The sequence below is a fragment of the Patella vulgata genome, chromosome 2, assembly GCF_932274485.2.
Source record: "Patella vulgata chromosome 2, xgPatVulg1.2, whole genome shotgun sequence".
In the NCBI taxonomy this organism is placed as follows: domain Eukaryota; kingdom Metazoa; phylum Mollusca; class Gastropoda; family Patellidae; genus Patella; species Patella vulgata.
Genome location: NC_065880.2, coordinates 17,358,809 through 17,381,557, shown reverse-complemented (window position 1 = coordinate 17,381,557; position 22,749 = coordinate 17,358,809). Strand labels below are relative to the sequence as shown.

At 35.9% G+C, this 22,749-nt stretch overlaps 1 protein-coding gene across 2 annotated transcripts in view; it reads left to right on the top strand.

Moving 5' to 3' along the window:
- Positions 1-1,834: 1,834 nt before the first annotated feature.
- LOC126810750 (uncharacterized) overlaps positions 1,835-22,749 on the top strand; it is a 39,805-nt gene continuing 18,890 nt past the window's right edge. The window contains exons 1-12 of one of the 2 annotated variants that reach the window (XM_050535987.2): positions 1,835-2,142; positions 3,016-3,210; positions 3,455-3,678; positions 4,738-4,891; positions 6,198-6,301; positions 6,598-7,476; positions 9,434-9,669; positions 12,771-12,964; positions 16,728-16,994; positions 18,048-18,223; positions 21,405-21,555; positions 22,523-22,608. In XM_050535987.2, the coding sequence (XP_050391944.2) occupies positions 1,866-2,142; positions 3,016-3,210; positions 3,455-3,678; positions 4,738-4,891; positions 6,198-6,301; positions 6,598-7,476; positions 9,434-9,669; positions 12,771-12,964; positions 16,728-16,994; positions 18,048-18,223; positions 21,405-21,555; positions 22,523-22,608 (2,943 nt within the window). In that variant the 5' untranslated portion in view covers positions 1,835-1,865. Of the gene's footprint in view, positions 2,143-3,015; positions 3,211-3,454; positions 3,679-4,737; positions 4,892-6,197; positions 6,302-6,597; positions 7,477-9,433; positions 9,670-12,770; positions 12,965-16,727; positions 16,995-18,047; positions 18,224-21,404; positions 21,574-22,522; positions 22,609-22,749 lie in introns of both variants that reach the window. The other variant, XM_056098892.1, reaches the window with a different exon arrangement.

Here is a 22,749-nt window from a genome sequence, read left to right as displayed (position 1 = left end):
ACAGTATGTTGCATATATCTGTACTTAAATGATGTATGATTTCTAACGGCTTAATCCAAGGTTATATACTCAGATTAATTATTAAACATTCATTTACGAAAACAAAATCACAATGCCAATGCTAGATAATCTCTCGGCTTGGATTCAGTCAGATTTAAAACTGGCCCATCAATATGGTCCAGGGCCCTGTTTCTCGAAATTTTAACTAAAGATAAAATCCAAATTTTAGTAGATACTTCAATTTTCATTGGCTAAGCACTAAAATCAATCTAATATTATCCAATCAAATTACTAAAATTGGGATTTTATCTTAGTTAAAATTTTGTGAAACAGGCCCCTGGGCAATAAAAGATGACGGAAGTCTTGTTACATAGGGGTCAGCATAGATCAATGTAATTTTCAATTCGTCATATCTTTGTAAATACTGAATCGAATTGAACCATTTTTGAACTGATATTCCTATTAGAAGTTCAATTTTACAATATTGTAGTTGGTAAGGGATGACTGTATCACGCTAAAATCACATTGAGTTTTAATGATGTCCACAATCTATCTATTAACTGTTCTTTTGTGTTCAGAATAAACCTTCGATCTCCTCAGGATTTTTTAAGCTTTTACTCAAGGTCATGAGAATATTTGTAGATCAGCATCCACAGTTCTCATCCTACTGTTTTACGCCTGGGGGTTCTGTATATTTTTCAGGTTCAGACATAATATATACTTGGAATTTTGGAAATGGCGAAGAAAATACAACAACTTTACCTTATCAGTACACATTTACTTATGGAGGAAGTTTCAATGTTACTTGTGAAGCTTTCAACCCAATGAGTAGGAAAAGCAACTTCACAGAAGTCATGGTTGAGTATAGAATTACAGGCCTGAGTGTAACATCAAGTCCGTCTGCTGCCAACACCCTTACAGATTTTAGCTTTGTCATGACAACAGGCTCTAACTTTACATGTTTATGGAACTTTGGTGATGGTTCTGCTACTGTAAACAAAATTGATACAGATACACCATCCGGAGGAGCTGCAACAGTTGTCCAACATATGTACACAACAGATGGTAATTTTAATGTTAATGTGACATGTTACAATAACATCAATACAGAGACCAAGCTCCTGGTACAGAACGTTGAATACCCTATTACAGATCTCAACCTAATTACTGTAGGGGCTGATAAAAACACTGCCTTTAAGATCAAGTGGACCATTCAACACGGTTCATCTCCAGTAGTTAGTCTGTTCTTTAACGGAGTCAACTACATCAAAGACGCCGCTACAAATGGGTTTACAGAGCTTACTGCTAAAAGCTGGGAAACTACTGAGATACCAGGCTTGCCTGTAGGTTTTTATGATCTTCAACTTTCCGTCCAAAACCAGTTCAATACCGAATCGGAGAATATTTCATTTACTGTCGAGGCCGCCATGAAAGATGTTGTCAGCACAGTGTCTAAAACTACTGTTCCTACATCAGAACAGATAACCTTCACACTGGATATGACAGAAGGGTCAAATGTTAATTATGTTTTTAACTGGGATGATGGTAACTTCGTCAATGGTACAAATACTGGTGACTGGGCCACAAGGGTTCCTCGTCTATATACAAGTACCTACGGTTTTAACGATGGTAGAGTTTATACTGTCACGGTTACAGCATGGAATTCTGCTTCATCAAAGGTGTTTACTCATGAAATATTGGCCATCCAAAGCGTAAATCAAGTGGAAATGCACAATGAAGAATATTATAGGTTTACACCTCCTGCTTACCCTCATTTTAATTTCTCTGTCACAGGTTCTGCACCAAACGAAGCCCTTGTCTTTTTTGATTTTGGTGACGGCCATTCGGAAAAGTTTGACTTGCAGATGGATTATAACTATGACCATGAATTTAGAGAAACGGGTCCATTTTCCGTTAATGCTAGTATTTCTAATAGTGTTAGTACTAAAGAATTTGCCAGGGATATAACCATTGTTGAAGTCTTAGAGAATCTTCAGATAGCCACAAATCCACCTCATGCCGCTATAAATCTTCCTATTGCCCTAGATGTTGTCTTGTACAGAGCACCAACCGGTAACGACTGTCTTATCACTGTTAACTATGGAGGAGGTATTCCTGATGTCGTTGATAGACCACGTACAGGTTAGTGTCATTGTCATATTTAACTGAATTGAGCTTTGACTCAGAAATGAAATGAAATGAAATGGGGTTAACATCCTACTGTTCTGCTCCGAACTGGGCTAATGAAGACGGGCATACGCCATACAGTGTGCTATGAGGGGAATTTTGCCCAGACAGCGGCACTACGGCCTACTCTTATATCGAATTCCAACTGTCAAGGGATCTTTTACGTGCATGCCAATGTGTACATGGGACCTCGGTATCTCGTCTCATCCGAATGACTAGACAGCTGTCCTTGTCAGGCCCTCCGTCCTGCATCATTGACAAGGGGGAACCACGCCAGACAATCTGGATGAACTTTCTCGACCAAATGCAGGGATCGAACACCCGACCTCCAGGCTAGCGAGCCAGCATCTTACCCATTTAGCCACCGTGACCCCTGAGATTTGGATCATAATCTTACTTTATTTAAGTTATAAATTATGAGACCTTAACCATGTCGTTTTTGCAAGTAAAATGGTAGGTCTACATAATATACAATACAGTACTCAGTACTGAAAATGAATTTTATATTTGAATCCAAAACTCAGGACGCCAGACCTACCACACCTGCTAACCAAGTATCCTGCATTCACTACTGTCTTTAGTCTTCACAGAGGACCATTTATCTGCCAAACTTGTAGTTTATATCCACATTAATGGGAACTTACTAATTACTTTCAATCTATGATACTTCATACTTTCAATTACACTGGATAGTATAATTAAGTTTGCGGCAACATATCTTAAAGACTTAGTCTGTCTTATAGTTAACTTCTATACTTCACAAGTTAAACACTGAACAACAGTCATCTTTACAATTTCTTTACCTGCATTTTTATATTTTAAACACAGGATCTGGTCAAAATGGCAAAGACACCTTGCCAGAGGTTACATATACAACGCTTGGTACTAAGACCATCACTGTTACGGTCAAATCTCCCTTAGAGAGTCTCACACAGACATTAGATATTGAAGTGCAGGATCCAGTAAAAGGTGGATTTACGGTAACTGCAGGGCCAGACGCTAATGGAGAATTTACACATCCAGGTAATATTTATTTCTAACGATATTTCTGAATAACATCACAAAATGTCTGTTTATAATTAGTTGTATATAAAATAAATACTGGTGCAGAAGCAGGAAAATGACATCATTCCCATCACGAATGAGCCAAGCGGCAAATGGTAGCCAGGATGGACCCAAAGGTGTTGATTCACAGAGAGTATCAACCATTTCTCTGTATTCTCAAAATTTGTTGTATATTGAATTGTATTTCTGTTTTTGTTACTAGGCCCAGCAACCTTTACAATAGTATATACGGGAAACGTGATGCCAACTGATGCCAGCTATTCAATTAGTTTGGGTGATGGTGAATTCATAAATGGATCTTTTGCCACCCTATTTGCAACAGTTCCTGGTACTGCGACTTTGTCACATTCTTTCACTAACGATGGTACGTTTTCTGCTGCCATGACTATCTACAACTTAGCCTCATCAGAAACCACAAGTTTCAATGTAAGTATTTTACTAACACTGGACAGTAGAAATATTCAAGCTATATTACACAGGGAAAATTGAGGAAATGATTGTCAACTAAAAGACAGAGAAGCATACAATTCCTGGCACATCAGACATGGCCACATAAAAGTATTTGTTTGGTAAAAAATTGTAAAGCTGTTCATTTTGAAAGTTGTCTTCTCTGTGAAATAGTCCATTGGATCTGTTGTGGTAACTCATGTAAGCGGAATTGAGACTCAAGACTAAAACACTGGTATCAGATCCAAAATTTGCTCTGGGAGCATGTGTCCTACCTCCAATAGCAAATTTGCAAAATCTGTGCTCACTTTGGTCCGTCAATCTCGAGCATCCCTGTGTCTACAGCACTGCTTTGTCAAACACAGTGACAAGAGAACAGAGATTTAACGTTGTTAGATCTTCTTGTGGTGTAGCCAACCAATATTAGACTAGAACAAAATATATATTCAAATTTTAACTAGATTGAATTCTATCTGCATTACATGAGTTATATCTTAGCACAGATTTAACTGAACCTTTCTTTCACAAATATCACCAGTTCTTTAAAATTTACATTATGCAAGAGCTAAATCTGCCTATTGCAGATCTTTCTTTAGGCCTGAAATGATATCTTAATTATTAATTAGACATTAATTAACTGATCCAGAACATAATCAACTCTCGATATTTATTGGATTAGGATCCGATTTGCTGCCCAACTTTCATTCATGATTTAATTATGAAATGGATAACCAAGACTATGTTTTTTATCGTACCGACTTTAGTAGTGATGATCGAGTCTAGGCCGAAAAGTCAATCACTAAAATCTTGGTTCAGAGTGGATCAATTTGACTTAAATTTTCAGCAAATCTCCTATACATTATCTAGTTTTTAACTATTATAGTGAGAACTGCCAGCTCTTTATCTAATCTCACATAATGTATCTTTAATATAGTATAAGTGATCAGTGATCTGCAAGAAATTATTCAGTTAAAGAACTACCGTACTATATACTTTTAACTGAGGACATAAATGATTGTAAACTCATCTTTTTCATAGACTGGCTCTTATATAGCTATCGCAGATTCAGCTGCAGCGATTACTTACAAACCTGCCTTGCCACTAGATGCACCAGAGGAGACTGGACTGCTAAATCAAGTTGGGAAATTCCCGAGAGATAGGCCTATCATATTCACAATGACCCATACATCAGGTAAGTTTCTGTTTTATGATATATCCTTTGTTGATACATGAATATACAGTGCACTCTGTCACATCCGACCTCTGATCACTCCGGCACTCTGGGTATTCTGACACTCTGCGTAATCCGACATATTGTAACGATCCCGTACGATGTCGGATGTGACAGAGTGCACTGTACATCTATGCTGTTCAAAAAATAATCTAAATCTGATTTTCTGTCAAATAGATTTACATTTTGAATAAATGAAATAGACGAAAATTTATTTACATTCTTTACAAGGTGTCTTTTTGTATGTAAATGAAATGGGGTTTAACGTCCTACTGTTCTGCTCCTATACTGGGCTAATGAAGACGGCTTTTTGTATGTACAGCATATTTTATTTCTTAGTGGATGTTTTCTTTCATTGGTATAGAAAATGATTAAAATATTGTGTGCTGTTGAATGAGGCTGTTCCTGTTGCTCTACCTTTATATTTGATATTTTTAAGACATGACCTTGACACCAAACTTTGGATGAGACGATAAACGGAGGTCCTGTGTACACATTGTCGTGCACGTAAAAGAACCCTTAACAGTTGGAATTCGAAACAAGACTAGGCCGTGGCACCACTGTCATGGAAAAATTTTACTCCTGGAAAATTTTTCCTCTTGTCAGTGGTGCAGAATGGAGGGTCTGGTAGGGAACAACGTATAGATGATGATGATGATGATGAAATGGGGTTTAACGTCCTACTGTTCTGCTCCTATACTGGGCTAATCAAGATGGGCATACGCCATACAGTGTGCTATGAGGGAAGTTTGCCCGGGCAGCGGCTCTATCGCCTACTCTTATATCGAATTCCAACTGCCAAGGGATCTTTTACGTGCATTCCAATGTATACACGGGACCTCGGTTTTTCGTCTCATCTGAACGACTAAACGGCTGTCCTTGTTAGGCCCTCCGTCCTGCATCACTGACAAGGGGGAACCACGTCCAAAAATGCCGATTAACTTTCTCGGCCAGTGCAGGGGTCGAACACCCGACCTCCAGGCTAGCGAGCTAGCGTCTTACCCACTTAGGAACAACGTATAGTCATTTGGATGGGACTAAAAATCGAAGTCTCATTTACACATGCTGTGCATGTAAAAGAACCCTTGTCAGTTGGAATTCGATATAAGAATAGGCTGTATAGCACAATGCATGGCGTATGCACGTCTTTAATAGCCCAGTCGGAGCAGAACAGTAGGAAGTTAAACCCCATTTGATTTGACAACAAACTTTTTTTGCCAATTATAATTGATATGTTGGGCTATCATAACATCATTTGGTGTTCTAGGAACAATTGAAGGTTATGACATAAGTTATAATCTAAAGAGTGGTGGTGGTCTAACCTATACCAGTAGCAAAACAAAAAGTCCCTTTGAAATAGACTTTCCAGGGGTAAGTATTTTATCACTTCATTTTAAAACCCCTCGCTCGACAGCAGGGCAAATCAGATTTTAAGCCAGTGCTGTAGTTTACAAGTATTATCAATTCGGCAAGTTGTGATGTCAATTCCATGTTTGGTTATGACAAAGAATGGGTCACCTATCCGACCTACTTGGCTTTCTTTGTTTTCTGTCATAGTTAAAGACAATACCGTTGAAGCCTCTATCTATCTCTCTATCTCTCCCCACCCCACTTACACTGACACTTAGTGTATAAAATAATTTAATTTACCAATCTTTATTTCATAGAGTGGTTTATTTGAGGTACAAATCACTGCTAAAAATCCTCTGTATAGCAACGCCATGACGACTGAGGTTACCATCCTAGATAGAGTTGTTGGTACCAACATCACAGATCTTGTACCAAATAAGGGATCCGGTGTCTTAAAGAAATTTGGTATTGAATTTGATATCCAAGGAGACCAAACTTGTCTGAGTATTGATTTTGGAGATGGTATTCAGCAGTCATTATCAGATGATCCGACCTACTGTAGCCCATCTACATTTCAACACATAGGAGCTCTAACTGGTGTGACAGAAATTAAACACACCTACAATGCCAATGGCTATTACACCGTTGTAGCCACTGCTTATAACAGCTTTTCAAACTCGTCTAATTCAATCAGTGTACCTGTATCCAGAGCGGAATGCAAAGATCCTATAGTAACCATCCTGGACCAGAGCTTTCAGTTTTATAATCCAATGATTGTAAAGAAAGGCAAGCAATTCTCAATCATTGGTCAATCAGACATCCTTTGTTCAACTACTCTGGAAAATATAAAGACCTGGTCAATTGAAACCGTGGATGATAATAGTGGAGAAGTTACTGGTGTAATTGATTTATCATCATATTCAACAAGGACAAATGCTGAATTATACATTCCTGCAAGATCATTAGATTATGGTCTGTACAAAGCTACTTACAGCATGGAAATGTCTGGTGCTGACTTTGATGGAGGGCGATTTGTAACCGCATCTTACACATATTTCCGTGTAGATGAATCAGATATAGTTGGTATAATACAACAAGGTGGTATCAGTGAAATAGTCCGAGGTCTTCAACCTATTACTTTAGAACCACACAAGTGGTCATTTGATCCAGATGATATAACACCGATTGGTTCTCAGGTAAGACTCTTGACCAGTGGCGGCGCCAGGGGGGGCAAGAGGGGGCATTTGCCCCCCCATTAATCTGGTCTGCCCTCTGTTTGCCCCCCCAATAATTTTAGAAAATAAAAAAAAGTATTTGTGATACGTTTCGGTAATCAATACCTTCTACGGTGAATAAATCCCACATCCCCACTTAGTCATAAACTTGCATGTTGTAGAGCATTTCTGACAGTCTATTTTTCAAAATTTTCTTGGCGAGGTCCCCAATGGACTCGCTACTTTGGCGCTCACAAGGGGAATTCGTTGAGGTTCGCAAGTCCGTTCGTTTGACATTTTGTTCTCTAGTCGGATAAACTAGTGATCAGGCGACGAATGGTATCTGGGCAGATCTATTTATCTTGACGATCGGTGCCTGACAGAATACTGTAAGACAGCATTTCCGGCAGTCTATTTTTCAAAATTTTCTGGGGGAGGACTCCCTACTTTGACGCTCGTGAGTGGGCTTCGTCGTGATTCCCAAGTCCGTTCGTTTGACACTTTACCTCATCGATCAGTGACTAAAATACAGCCAGGCTGCATTTCCGGCAACCTTTTTTTTCAAAATTTTCTGGGGGAGGCCCCCTACCCCTAGTTGAAGCTCGTGCTTTTGCCCCCTTAACCTTGGACTTTGCCCCAGCTTTGCCACTCCAATCACCGACGGCTGGCGCCGCCACTGCTCTTGACAGAAGGCACAGAGTTGCTTAGCTGCGTTTAAACAGTCATTCAAATATATCAATGAGTATGACTTTTATACGCCTATATTTAATGTGTATGTATTATGTTATCACCTTGGTCCTTCAGTCATTAAGAAATCCATCTTTTCCCCTAAAATTTTACAGAGTTTGTACATTGGATCAACGGGGAGGAAGTCTGTTAAAATTCTAAATTTTTCAGTCGCAAATAGTGGGGTCATCATCAATCCCATTGACTGTCAGATTTTTTAAATTGTTTGAATGTGATCAATGGCATGGATTCTTTGAAATCTCAGTGGGATTATTCATTGGGGCATTATAAAGAACCCTATCGATTTTTTAAAATTTTGATTAATAAATTTCGAAGATTTAAGCAAAAATGTTCTTCCTGTCACATTCAAAATCATTTTGACAGACTTTTAAAAATAAAATTGCGAGTATTGTTCATTGATACATAGGAAAACTAGATCGAAATTCAGAATTTACTTCCCAGTATATTTTTAAGAATTAGGTAGGTAGGATTGTCCACTAGAGCATATTGAAGTACATTTTTGGTAAAATGTTTGTGTCACAAATAACAAAAGCATTGTGTGGAGGTAGCTATATCTTCATATATGACAAAGTTATTGATTGTATTGATTAGATCTTCGGTGGATTTTCAAAATAACTTGCTCAGTGGGATTTGTTGACATCGATTTTAGGGCTAACATGGATGAGTTGCATATTGGTGGGCATTTCCGCAACAATTCTTTCTTACTTCTTTAAATAAAAACTATGGTAGACAATTTTTAAAATCATTAGTATTATTTGAGATTAATTCTGTGTAATTTTCAGACAGTGAGTATGGCACAGGCTCAATAACCAGGAAGTAACAGGTTCAATCTTAGCTTTAGTTGAGAAAGTTCCTCAGAATTTGCCAGCCCGTTTTCCCCTTAGCAATGGTGCATGATCAAGTCTGACAAGGGAAAGCACCCAGTCTTTTGTTTGGAACACAAAATAAGAGTTCCCATGTATGCCATTGGTGACACATAAAAAATCTTCTGAAATCTGAACAGAATTTCCTACATACTACATGGCATATATATGTTACAGTCAATGTCTACAATCAGGCAATGTGTACAATGCCTTTGTAACCCTAACCCTACACATTGCCTGATTGTAGACATTGACTGTCACATATATATGCTTGTCTTCAATACCTGGGTTGTTGCTGAAAATATTAACCCCATTTCATTTTGTTTCAGACATTTGACACTTATACATGGAACTGCACACCAGCCAATCTCAATGCCACAGTAGCACATTGTGATGACATGGTTCCAACTACAACTGTGGGCAGTCCAGTGACAGTTGACTTGGCAAAGGCGGTTGTTAATGCTGATTTTCGATTCTGTGTGGTTATAAAGAAAGGTACCAGAGCCACCACTGCTTGTTTGGTTGTTCAGTTAGTGCCTGGAGCTCCGCCGGATGTTTATCTTGAGTAAGTCATATTTACAAATTTTTAAAGATACTTCCCGCATATAAACTATGTAATTTGATGATATTGGACTAAAACATATTCAAACTATCAAACTAATTAATCTATCAAAAATTGGCTTCAAATCCTTCTCAAAACTTTGTATTCATGAGGAGATACCTCAAGTTATAAATAAACTGTTGTTAGAAGCCATGTCTGTCACCTCACGTTATGGAGGGAGGGTCCTTTTTTTAGAATGTATTTTTCATTACTTACTGTCATCTTTACCATATATATTGAGGCCTAAGTAAATTCATAGTTATTTTCTGTCAACTCGATCCTTTTTCCGTCTTTTGATTGCAGAGTCTTTTGTACTTTGACACCCCTCAATGTTCCTAAAACCACCTAACCATTTGATCAAGAAATAACAACTGCTCCCTCAGTCAAGCTAGTTAGTTGGCAGACAACAGTCGGGTTGCCAGTTAGTGATACCCTGATATTTTTGCCCAGTGCTTGCCCCAGGGGTGTTTTTGGGGTAATCCAGTATTTATCTAGTAAGATTGGGTATCTATACTTTCCATATATACCAAATTTGCCATACTTTTATTGGAAATAACCACAAGATAAATACTTTCGGGGCAATGCATCTTTAAAGTAATTTTTCAAAAAACATATTTTGTAATATAAATATGTTATTGTCATCAATGGCAGTCATTATAGGGAGGAATCATTAGAGTTAAACTATGAACATATGGTAAAACTTTAATTGGTCCACCTATGTCTATATTCTAACAGTGATAGAGAACGATGACCGTTACTTTTTATACGTCCACATTCATAATGTGAACGTATTATGCCGTCGCCCCTGTCTGTGTGTGTGTGTGTGTGTATGTATGTATGTGTGTGTGTGTGTGTGTGTGTGTGTGTGTGTCTGTGGTTCGCCTACAGGGCGCAATTCTTCATGGATTTTCTTCAAACTTGGTATACTTATTCCTTATACCCCAAGGAAGATCCCTATTGTTTTTGGTGCATGCCCGACCCCCCGGGGCAGAGCCACGCCCATTTCTAGTATTTGTTTGTTTGTCGTCTACAGGCCACATTTCTTAACTAATAATCTTGAAACTTTGCATACACATTCTTTGTACCCTAAGGAACATCCCTATCGTTTGGGGTGCATGCCCAACCCCCAGGGGCAGAGCCACGCCCATTTTCTTTTCGTGTGTCTTTGTGTCGCCTACAGGGCGCAATTCTTACTGGATTTTCTTCAAACTTGGTATACTTATTCCTTATACCCCAAGGAAGATCCCTATTGTTTTTGGTGCATGCCCGACCCCCAGGGGCAGAGCCACGCCCATTTCTAGTATTTGTTTGTTTGTCGTCTACAGGCCACATTTCTTAACTTATAATCTTGCATACACATTCTTTGTACCCTAAGGAACATCCCTATCGTTTGGGGTACATGCCCAACCCCCAGGGGCAGAGCCACGCCCATTTCCCATTTTCTTTTTGTGTGTCTTTGTGTCGCCTACAGGGCGCAATTCTTACTGGATTTTCTTCAAACTTGGTATACTTATTCCTTATACCCCAAGGAAGATCCCTATTGTTTTTGGTGCATGCCCGACCCCCAGGGGCAGAGCCACGCCCATTCCTTATATTTATTCATTTGTTTGTCATCTACAGACCGCATTTCTTAATGTATCATCTTGAAACTATGCATACTTATTCTTTGTACCCTAAGGAACATTCCTATCGTTTGGGGGGCATGACCGACCCCCAGGGGCAGAGCCACGCCCATTTTCTTTTCTTTGTATGTCTGTGTGTCGCCTATAGGCCACAATTCTTAATCAATCGTCTTGAAAATTTTTCATATGAATTGCTTATACCCTAAGTATGATCCCTATTGTTTTTGGTGCATGCCCAACCCCCAGGGGCAAAGCCACGCCCATTTTCTTTTTTTTTATGTCTGTGGGTCGCCTACAGGCCACAATTCTTAATCAATCGTCTTGATTTTTTTTCATATGAATTGCTTATCCCTAACGATGATCCCTATTGTTTTTTTACTCCCAGGGGCAGAGCCACGCCCATTTTCTTTTTTTTATGCCTGTGTGTCACCTACAGGCCACAATTCTTAATCTATCGTCTTGAAAAAATTTCATATGAATTGCTTATACCTAACGATGATCCCTATTGTTTTTGGTGCATGCCCGACCGCCAGGGGCAGAGCCACGCCCATCCCCTATATTTATTTATTTGTTTGTCATCTACAGATCGCATTTCTTATCGTATCACCTTGAAACTTAGCATACATATTCCTTCTATCCTAAGGCACATCCCTATTATTTGTGGTGAATACCCAACCCCCAGGGGCAGAGCTACGCCCATTTTCTTTTTTTTTATGTCTGTGTCACTTGCAGACCGCATTTCGTAATCGATCATCTTGAAAACTTTTTTATACTTATTCCTTATAGCCTGAGGCTACTTTTTTTTATACTTATTCCTTAATCCTAAGGCTGACCTCTATTATTATTTTTGGTGCATGCTCGACCCCTTGGGACAGAGCCACGCCTAATGTTTGTGTGTCTTGTGTTTTGCCTACATGCCGCAATTCTTAACAGATCCTTTTGAAACTTTGCATACCTATTCGAAACGTCATGCTTTTAGAATAAAGACATTGATTGTTTTAAAATAAAAATTGTGTTCTGTTAATGTGAACGAAATGTTCAACTGATAGCAGTCCTACAACCCAGTTTTATTTCACAGACCCTCAATGCAAACTGGACCATATCAAACAAAACAGGAATGTGGACGTATGTTGCTGCGTTAGCGATGCTCTTGTTAAAACTTTTTAGACAGAGGTACCCACATTGAACATAGGTTTATGCAGAGACGGAGAAAGGAGAAAGAAAGAGATGTCATCATTATCTATCTTTTGGCTAAATGTAGAAACAGGTTGACCTGACTGGACCATCTCCTTGAAATCGCTTGGGGGTGGTTGTCTTTACCCTTCTCCTGGTCAGTAATAGTCGTGGGAGACTGAACACACATTGCATAGATGACCGAGACCCATATCTGATTAACCACATTTAATCAATAATCAATAGAATTCATGTTTTTTTTAATTATAGGTGTACTGCTAGTTCAGTTTGTAATCAGTTAGCTGATGGCCAGTTAATACCACCTTCTGGTCGTCTGGGAGTAAAATGTGAATGTACATCTTCATCATGTGCCAATTTACAACTGGAATATAGCTGGATATTTTATGTATATGACTATCGTTGGCCATGGAAGGATATCCGAGACATACAAAAATATGCTATCGGTATGTGTGGTATATTTTTTCTTTCTTACTCTCTGTTTTCAACCATTTTGTGTTTTTGTAAAGTCTGGGTATAGTCTTTGTGGTAGCCTTACTATTTGTTACTATACATATCTTTGCATGACAGTTTTATTTTAATAGATACAAATAGGCCGGTCAGGTTATCAAAAAATGTACTACTCATATTCATAAAGATAAAAGAGCACTGCTGGATGTAAAAACTTATAGTTTGTGTAACTTTTTTGATTTAGAATTTTGTTTTTAAGTTGCGATTGCGTGTACCATTCAAATTTTGTTTCAATATTTTGCATGGAATGAAGGTGTCGTTATAAGGAAATATGGACAAGGCAACCAGTCCTATATTTTTTTCTCTAATAACAGATTACAAAAAATCAGGAAAGATCTTTCCTGCTGTTTCAATATTATTATATGAGGTGTCATTTTACTTTTATGCCTGTAACCTATTTCTTAATCCTTTATAAATTAATAATTACTTTACTTTCTGTTTTCTGCTTAAAGTAGTGGTGTCTTTATTTTTGTTATGTACTGTCAGTCAACATAGCATGTTATAAAACGTTAAGTATGAAAAAAAATGAAATCCCCTCTTCCTCGATCTAAAATTCTAGAATACCGGAATATTTCACCTCACCCCACCCCAGCCACACACTATCTGACCTTTAATTCATGAACCCATATTTGTTGTAGTATAAATTTATGTATCTCTCTCAATATCTAACTTTTAAGTGTTATTCAACACTAGTATTTTTCCTTGATATTTGAATGGTATTATTCGTTATATAACATGATATTTCAAGACATTAACATAGAAGTGGAAATATAACTGTATAAAAGTATGATATTTGTAACAATTTATTTTAAGACAATTTACATGTGCATTTATAATCTGTAGTAAGAAATAGATATTATTTTGTTTCATTGTCTACTAACAACAATTTTTGTGTGATACAAAAACGAAAAGGTTTATTTATCCATTTTGGTGGGAATTTTTATCGAGGAGATATTAGCTTTCAAACCTCAAAAGAGTGCGTTTGAAATTAACAGAAAATATTAACAATAAAACTGGCAACAGAGAACATACTGTTTGAATAAAGGATACGCACAAACGATTCTAAGTGCAATTCCGATGGATGAATTCGCCCTAAGGCAAAATTTGTCATGATTCGATGGTGATAACCTTTTCGTTTTTGTGAGTTTGAAAGTAGTTTATTTACTAACACTTGATCATGTCTTTTATGTGTGCGCGGCTGACATTTGCTGTCACTGCATCTGCAACTGCAATTGCAACTGCAACTACATTACTAATCACTGCTGCGTTGCGCCTACAGGAATTAACGGTAAGCATCACAGCTTAAGCATTATATTAATGTTTCCCCATAAAATACCCATGCCAGTTTTATCCCCATGCACTGTCTAATAACTATATAGGCATACAGATTAACAAGAATAAATGTATCTGGTATTTGGTTGAAATACTGTGTTGCAGACATCTTCAAAATGGCAACATTGTGAAAAGTGAATTGTGACACAAACTGACTTAATCTCTCCACTCTCTCAATCTCTCTTTTTCAACTTTGTTCTTTTTCTTTTCAACAGAATTATTCACTTGAGATTACATATATAAAACAAGTTACAAAAAATATAAATATGGGTAATTGCAATACTCTTTTCCCATAAATTTATTTATTTTCATGTCCAATTTTTCACAGTGTAATCCACAATTAAATGGAAATGTACTTAAATTGATTATTTAAACTTAAATAAAGAAAACAAAATCAAAATACAAAGGTAGATAATCTGGCTTGAATTCAATCAGATGAAAGAGAGGCCCATGAAAGCTTTTAGAAAATATTAAAGGTGATGCTGGCTTGTTTTAATCATATTCCACTGTGTGCAGATGATGCCCAATGTTGACATATTTTCAGTTCATCATATCTTTGGAAATACTTATGGGAATTGAACTAATATTCCATTTAGATATTCATCTTTCACCATATTATAGTCTGCAATGGATTAAAAATATGTCTAATGACCAGTTTCATTATTTTTGTTTCTGCATTTTTATGCCTATATTTCATGCCCAAAATCAGCATTTAAAACAAAATATTCACTTTATGTTTCAATTTCGGCATTTAATCAGTAAAATTTATATCATTACATTTATAAAATTTAATAACATTTCCTTTGGGAATAATTAGACATACATTATGCAAGAGCTAAATCTGCCTATTGTAGGTCTTTCTATTGGCCTGAAATGTTTTCTAAATTATTAATTAGACATTGATTAACTTATCCAGGCCATAATCAACTCTCGGTGGCATTGGATTTCTCCGATATTAAATAGATTAGAACAGTTCAGCCATATTTTGATTTAAGCTAAAAATGGAGGAGCAAGACTTAGCTTCGAACAATCAGTACGGTGGTTGAAATTATTGCACACGTCTTGTCAAACCTTCAAAGGCTAATATCTTCGCTCGCAATAGAGTAATTTGAATGAAATTTTCAAATTATTCATTTAACATTATCTATTTTCGAACTATTATAACAAGAATGGCTAGCTCTTTATCTAAATCTTGCATAATGTATCTTTAAGTTATCCACTGTACCCACAAATCATTTTGAAAGTATGATTAAATAACTAACTACCAGAACAGACAAACTCAGATCACAAACAAAGACAGATATATTTAATTATATGACTTATTAAATAAAGATTGTCAGCCTCTATACAGATTGTTGCTCTCTTGTCTTCATTGTCTTGTCCAGTAGCAGTTAGTTAAATTGGTAGGCTGCAATATAAGTTTATGTATCACAATATATACTGTTTTGATAACAGACATATTTTCCCCAGTTGTTTGAATACCAGTATCAATGGATATGTATTTAGAATCTCGACTGTCAAGTAAAATTCAAGTTTTTACATCCTACAAAAATAAGAGGTCTTTAAGAGGGAAGCACAATTTGATTAACAGATATACTCCCCCACCCCTGGTAATTTGTACATATTACAAAAATAAGAGATCATTCTGCGGTGTAAGTAAACCAATAGGTTCTATTTGATTACACCTCTTTTTCTCTATTTCTATGACTTACTTATTACCTGCTTTCACGTCGCCTGTCCAACCTCGTGGGTTTCTCCGGGTCCTCTGGTTTCCTCTCACTGCTAAAGACCCCTATGCGTAAGCAAATTATTGAAATAAAATCAAAACCATATGTTAGTCCCGAAATGATCTAGTTTGTGTCCAGTGGATGTTAAACCCCATTCTCTCTCTCTCTCTCTCTCTTTCTCTCTCTCTCTTGCTTTCACAATCTGCATTATAATCACCATTGCAACAACTGTAAGCTGGGATCGCTTCCGAATAAAGAGTAATTGTGAAGTTAAGCTGAACTAATGAAATGGTAGCTGTAGACAAACTACTTGAGATTTAAATAAAAGTGCGCTGATTGTGCTCTATGTGCAGATTTTGAACTATGTAAGATAATAAGGTTATACGAAAACAAGTGACACATGTTATAATATTAAACATATGACACAGACACAGAGAGTGGTAAATGCTTTTTTTTAAGAAATAATATACATACCCCATCTCTTGCATGCCACAGATTTCTGAATTACGGTGTGCACTATAGGTAAAATTAACTTTCATTTACCATTCCATGGATCTTTGAAAGCCTGGCGACGTTTCTATATAATAATAATAATAATAATAACAATTTGAATCAGGGTAATATCATCTTGTTTTATTAGGTATTGATTCAAAGGAGTTAGCCATCAACCAAAATCTATTTGAAGATTACCCTGAAGTCACACGATTCCGAGCAGGATGTACTGCTAACATAGCAGGTCATAGCGAGGTTGGAAAGGCATACATGAACTTCATGATCAACAGTAAACCAGATAATGGAACGTGTACTGTAGATAAAACGGAAGGAGTTGTCAGTACTAATAAAGCTTTTTGTATTACGTGTGAAAACTGGTATGATGAACAGGGAATCGCTGAATATCAGATCATTGGTAAGTCTATGTATGTCACATATTCTTCTTTATAAATAAGTTGTAGGTAATGAAAAGATGAAATGTAGTAAGTTATAATTATACATTGAATACTCTGTGTTATTATATAGGTAATGAAAAGTAGTAAGTTATAATTATACATTAAATACTCTGTGTTCCATTTGCATTTTTTGGAAAATGTCAAATTGTCCACGACACAATCCATGATAAAATGTACTCACATTGATTATTTAACATTTATAATTAATTAAGAAAACAAAAACAAAATATCAACAGTCAGTAATCTCCCAGCTTGGATTCAATCGGACTAGAAAGAAGCCCATCCAATGATTTAGCAAAATTTTTAGATGGCGCTGGCATGTTTTGGCTATATCGAAATGAAATGAAATGGGGTTTAACGTCCAACTGTTCTGCTCCTAACCTGGGCTAATGAAGACGGGCATACGCCATACAGTGTGCTATGAGGGAAATTTTGCACGGGCAGCGGCGCTATGGCCTACTCTTATATCGAATTCCAACTGCAAAGGGATCTTTTACATGCGCGCCAATGTGTACACGGGACCTCGCTTTTTTTTGTTGTTCCATCCGAACGACTAGACAACTGTCCTTGTCAGGCCCTCCATCCTGACAAGGGGAAACCACCCCGGAAAATCTGAATGAACTTTTTCGGCCAATGCAGGGATCGAACACCCATCATCCAGGCTAGCGAGCCAGCGCCTTACCCACTTAGCCACGTGATCCCCCTTCGGCTATATCATCTGCAGTGGATGACGAATGTTAACAAATTTTCAGTTCATCATATCTTTATTTACTGAAGATGCTTGGCAAAAGAAAAATGCTTACAAGTTGATGAATAGGGTGTTAAAAACTGGAGCTGGGTTTTGATTGGTAGGTAGATCTGTAGACAACCAATCACAATCTGTGCTGTACTGAACGCAATGCATAGAGAAAAGCCTTTAGATCAATAATTAGACTGGATATCAATAGGTATTTAGGGAGTGTATTAATTTAATTAGAATACAGAGTCATTATTTTATGTATACTTTTCATCAGTTCGACTAAAGGATGATGATGTTTTCCGTGAGGTTATGGCCGTTACTACGTTTGATGGACCGCTGTGTTTAGATCTGCCGATGGGAGCAAAATACAATGCATTTAAAGAAGATCTCTTGGTTCGGATAAAAGATAACTTAGGTTCTGTTAGAGAAGTCCTTGTTAGTGAAGTAACCGTAAGTAGTCATGTTGGTATCTGATTAAAACACAGATTCTATTTCGTTTCGTTTTTTATGGTTCAAAATTTCGTTTTACTTGCCTTAACTACATTAGGATCTGAAAGAGTTATTATAAAACCCCATTCTAGTTGATTTGCCAATGAAATTATCTGTTGTGGCAAGTTCTTGACCTGCGGTGCACAGAACTGTGGGTAGACATTTGAAGCAAAAACAAAGTAAAAGTGGTATTTCCAAATACCGACTTGAAACATCAACGCTGATTGGTTAACTATGGTGGCCCATGGTCGCAATAGCGTTTTTGGGGCTATTTTTTGTATTTCATTTAAAATCATAGAAAATAAAAGTAAAAAAAAAGAACATTTTTTTTTTCTTTTGTTTTACCAAATAAAAAAAAATCTTTTTAAAATTTAAGAAAATAAAAAGAAAAAAAAATCTTTTTAAATTAAAAAGAAAAAAAGTCTTTTTAAATTAAAAAGAAAAAAAAATCTTTTTAAATTAAAAAGAAAAAAAAATCTTTTTAAATTAAAAAGAAAAAAAAATCTTTTTAAAATTTAGGAAAAAAAAAAATCTTTTTAAAATAAAAAAAATCTATATAAAAAAAATTAATAAAATATTTAAGATTAAAAAAATCTATAAAAAAAATAACATTTTAATTAAAAAAAAAAAATAAGTGAAATAGAAAAAATCAAAAAAAGAATTCTGCACGTGGCCCATCGTCGTAATAGTGTCTTGATTATCCAGACTCAGTATAAAATCAGCCTACGACAGCTATCATTAGACTCGAGTGACCAGAAATACCTTGTGGCCCATTGTTGCTATAGTGTCTCGATTATCCTATGTGGCATAACTCAAGCGACAAGAAACGAGTTTGTAGTTATCTCCCCTTCCGAAAGGAAAAAGGTAAACAGACATCAACACGTGAAACACAATTTTTCCACCCATGACGTCTATGGACTTGGATATATGTATTTATACATATGCAAGTCAATAGAAATGTATAATTAATAGACTATAGAAGCCTAGCGTCATTTAGACTAGTTTATCCAGTCTAACTAGAACTAGGCCTACATACATAATGACGTTTGAAGTCATTGACTTTAATGACACCATTCGGCCTACTACAAGTGCGCAAGGCCTATTCTCCCCTCAAAAGGTTATGTAATGTTTTTAAAACACTTGGTCTCCCTGAGGTTGAATTTCAAAAGTAGTTAACAACTTTGAAACTAATCCTCGAAGTATAGGCCTACTACTACTAAGTAGCCGGGGGGGGGGGGGGGGCGAATGGTTAGCATGTGCGCGCTGTATCATAAAGCCTGTCATATCATAAAGCTCGTCATTGAGTCAACTGGCGTGATTTCGAATCCCCGGTTGTACGTGACAAGGAGTAGGGTGACCTGTCAAACATTGTGGGTCTGTCGTTCAGATTATCCTGTGTGGAATCTATGAAGAACGTATGGTATACAATCGAGCGACAAGAAACGAGTCTATAGTAACCTCACATCTAGGCACAAGTAATTTTAACTAAAATCTATTAAAATTAAATTTTAAGTTACAATCGATCTTCGTGAAACGCATAAATTTAAAATTTCACTTTGATTTTAAAATCTATGTTAGTGATTTTAGCTTCAGTTTTTGTGAAACCCCTGCTCTCCCTGAGGTCATCGCCAGTCCCCCGCTACGACCACAGGAACGGGTAAGAGGTGCGAAAGTGCGATGGCACACAACATCAATTTCAAAGACAAAATAGAGCATGATAGCCTACGTGGACTTCGTCTGGGGCCTGTTTTACTAAGATAAAATTCAAATTTTAGTATTTGATTGGATAATAGATAATATTAGATTTATTTTAGTGCTTAGCCAATCAAAATTGAAGTATCTACAATTATGTTGACGTGAGATAACTACAGACTCGTTTCTTGTCGTTCGAGTTTATACGTTCTTCATAGATCCCACACATGATAATCGAGATACTACTGCAACAATGGGCCACAAAATGTTTCTGGTTGCTCTAGTCTAATGATAGCTGTATCCTGGGTCTGGATACTCAAGACACTATTGCGACGATGGGCCACGTCGGGAATTATTTTTTATCTTTTCTTTTTCAATTTTTTTTTTTTTTCATTTAATTTTTTTTTTAATATTATTTCTTTTTTATTTTTTTTAAGATATATTTTATTATTTTTTTTTATATATATATAGATTTTTTCTTTTTCATTTTAAAAAGATTTTTTTTTTTTTTAATTTTTAAAAAGATTTTTTTTTTTTTAAATTTTTAAAAAGATTTTTTATTTAAATTTTAAAAGATTATTTTTTTTATTTTGTAATAACCCAAAAAACGCTATTGCGATCATGGGCAACCATAGTTAACCAAATATTTGATGCCATAGGGTCAAATGCCACTTACATGACCCCTGGCTCGACCTCCAAATACAACCTGTCAGATCTGCATGTAGTGGAGGCCATAAAAAGTAAAAAAATATAGATCAGTATTTCAATCAGATTGTCTTGTTTGAAAAAGTTTTAATAAAAACAATTGGATCTACCAAACACAATTATTGTATTGTTGAAGACCTTGATTATTATGTTCTCCTAATTTGGGGTTTTATGAACTTTTAGTAATAATGATTGACAAAGTCAAAATAATTAGAAATCATTTGTGTTCTTAATGTTGTATTGGACATGATAGAAATACCCCACTTCCATTATGCAATGTATGTCAGTATGATTAAAAACAAGCTCACTGAACTTAGTTTTTTATGTTTGTTTTATGCCACAAACAAGATTTATTAAATTTCTGATCCCATTCAGTCATTCTATTTCAGCACTTAGCAGATAATATAATAATGAAGTGAAACACGGGTGTCAAAACTTTGGAAAAAAGAACTTTAAAATCTGTGACGTTAAAACTGACATGTTATATTTAATCTAGCATATTATTGGTCTGAACAAGTTTGAACCATTATTTGAAATTTCCCCATTTTGGCATGTTTTGATAGCTAGACAATTTGTTTTTTTAGCAATTTTTTTCAAACCTAAACTATTTTCTGCATATTTCAAGTCCATAAGCCAGTGTAATCAGCTACTTTGATTTTGGCTAGAACCCTAATCTTATTCTTGAAAATGTGCAAAAATCAAAAAATTCATTTAAGTTTAAAGCACTCTTCTTTCTGATATTCAGGTCAGTCCACTTTCTGCTGCTGAATCCCAAACTCTGATTACACAGTTCCTCAACAATCAGTTTGATCCATTTGATAAGGTTTATGCAGAAGGAAATACCAATACAGTGGCTGCCATTACATCCAATCTGGTAGCTATACTCAACAGTGACAGTAAGAAGGCTCAATCAGGTTATTAGCATGCTTTGCTTGGCTTTGTTGTTTATGGTAGCACTATAATCTGATCTAAATATAATCAGGATTATTTATAAAACTATAATATTTTGATGATGATGATTTAAACCGATTAATAAGATTCATTTCAGATAGAATAAGCAGAAGATCAAAACAACAGAACAAAAAAATCCCAGTCATTTACTAAACACTATTTTTCAAGACAAAAAAAAAAAGATGCTTGGAGTTAAATTTTTTGCATAATTGTTTTAATACTTGTTTAATTTCTCCTCAAAGACTTATGAATGAATACATTATATAATCTGCATACATTAGCTCTTCATTGAAAAGAAAGCAGGTCAGGTGTTATTTGCACAATTGTTTTTGTTGGGAGGGAAATAGATGTCAGTTCTGCAAGCATGAAACCATTATAAATATGGGTACTAACAATTATTTGCATGTTAAAAATACTAACAAAAAGCACATGTACTTCAAAAATACTAACAACTTAACAAGTACTTGTATGTCAACTAACAACATAACAAGCACTTGTATGTCAAAAATACTAACAATACTAACAACCACTTGCATGTTAATGGTGTTATTAGGCATGTAACATATATAGCAATACTAACAGTGGTAACAATGCAAAAAGCACCTTCCTAATGCAAGTAAACTTACTAACAATAGTCTATGTGTGATACTACTAACAAACATAGCAACAATTTAACACTCACACGCATTCCCGCTCTACTAACAAAATTCAATAATTAATATAATTACTTTTCTATTCAAATAATATACAAATAAAAACAAATCATATTAATTTATTGTAATCCAAAATGCATCAAAGAAAAAAAAAGAACAGATAATGTTACTTTAATTATTTTATACAAAATTAAAGTAGTCATTATTATCAGTATAATGACAATGACTATGATGCTTATGCGTATTATGATTATTATAGAATATGCTGGAGTTGGTGTAGCCAGTAGTACAACGAATACAGGTTTTGGTCCATCTGATGCTGACAGAGACGGTGCCTTTATTACGGTAAGACTGACTGATGCTTATTACAAAACACTCACATAACTTTTGAAATAGAACTTACACATTAACACCTCTAAGTTCGACATTGTAACTCTATTTGTAGCCCACTAAATTTTCAAATTTGTGCTGCAGTTAGTTTATAAT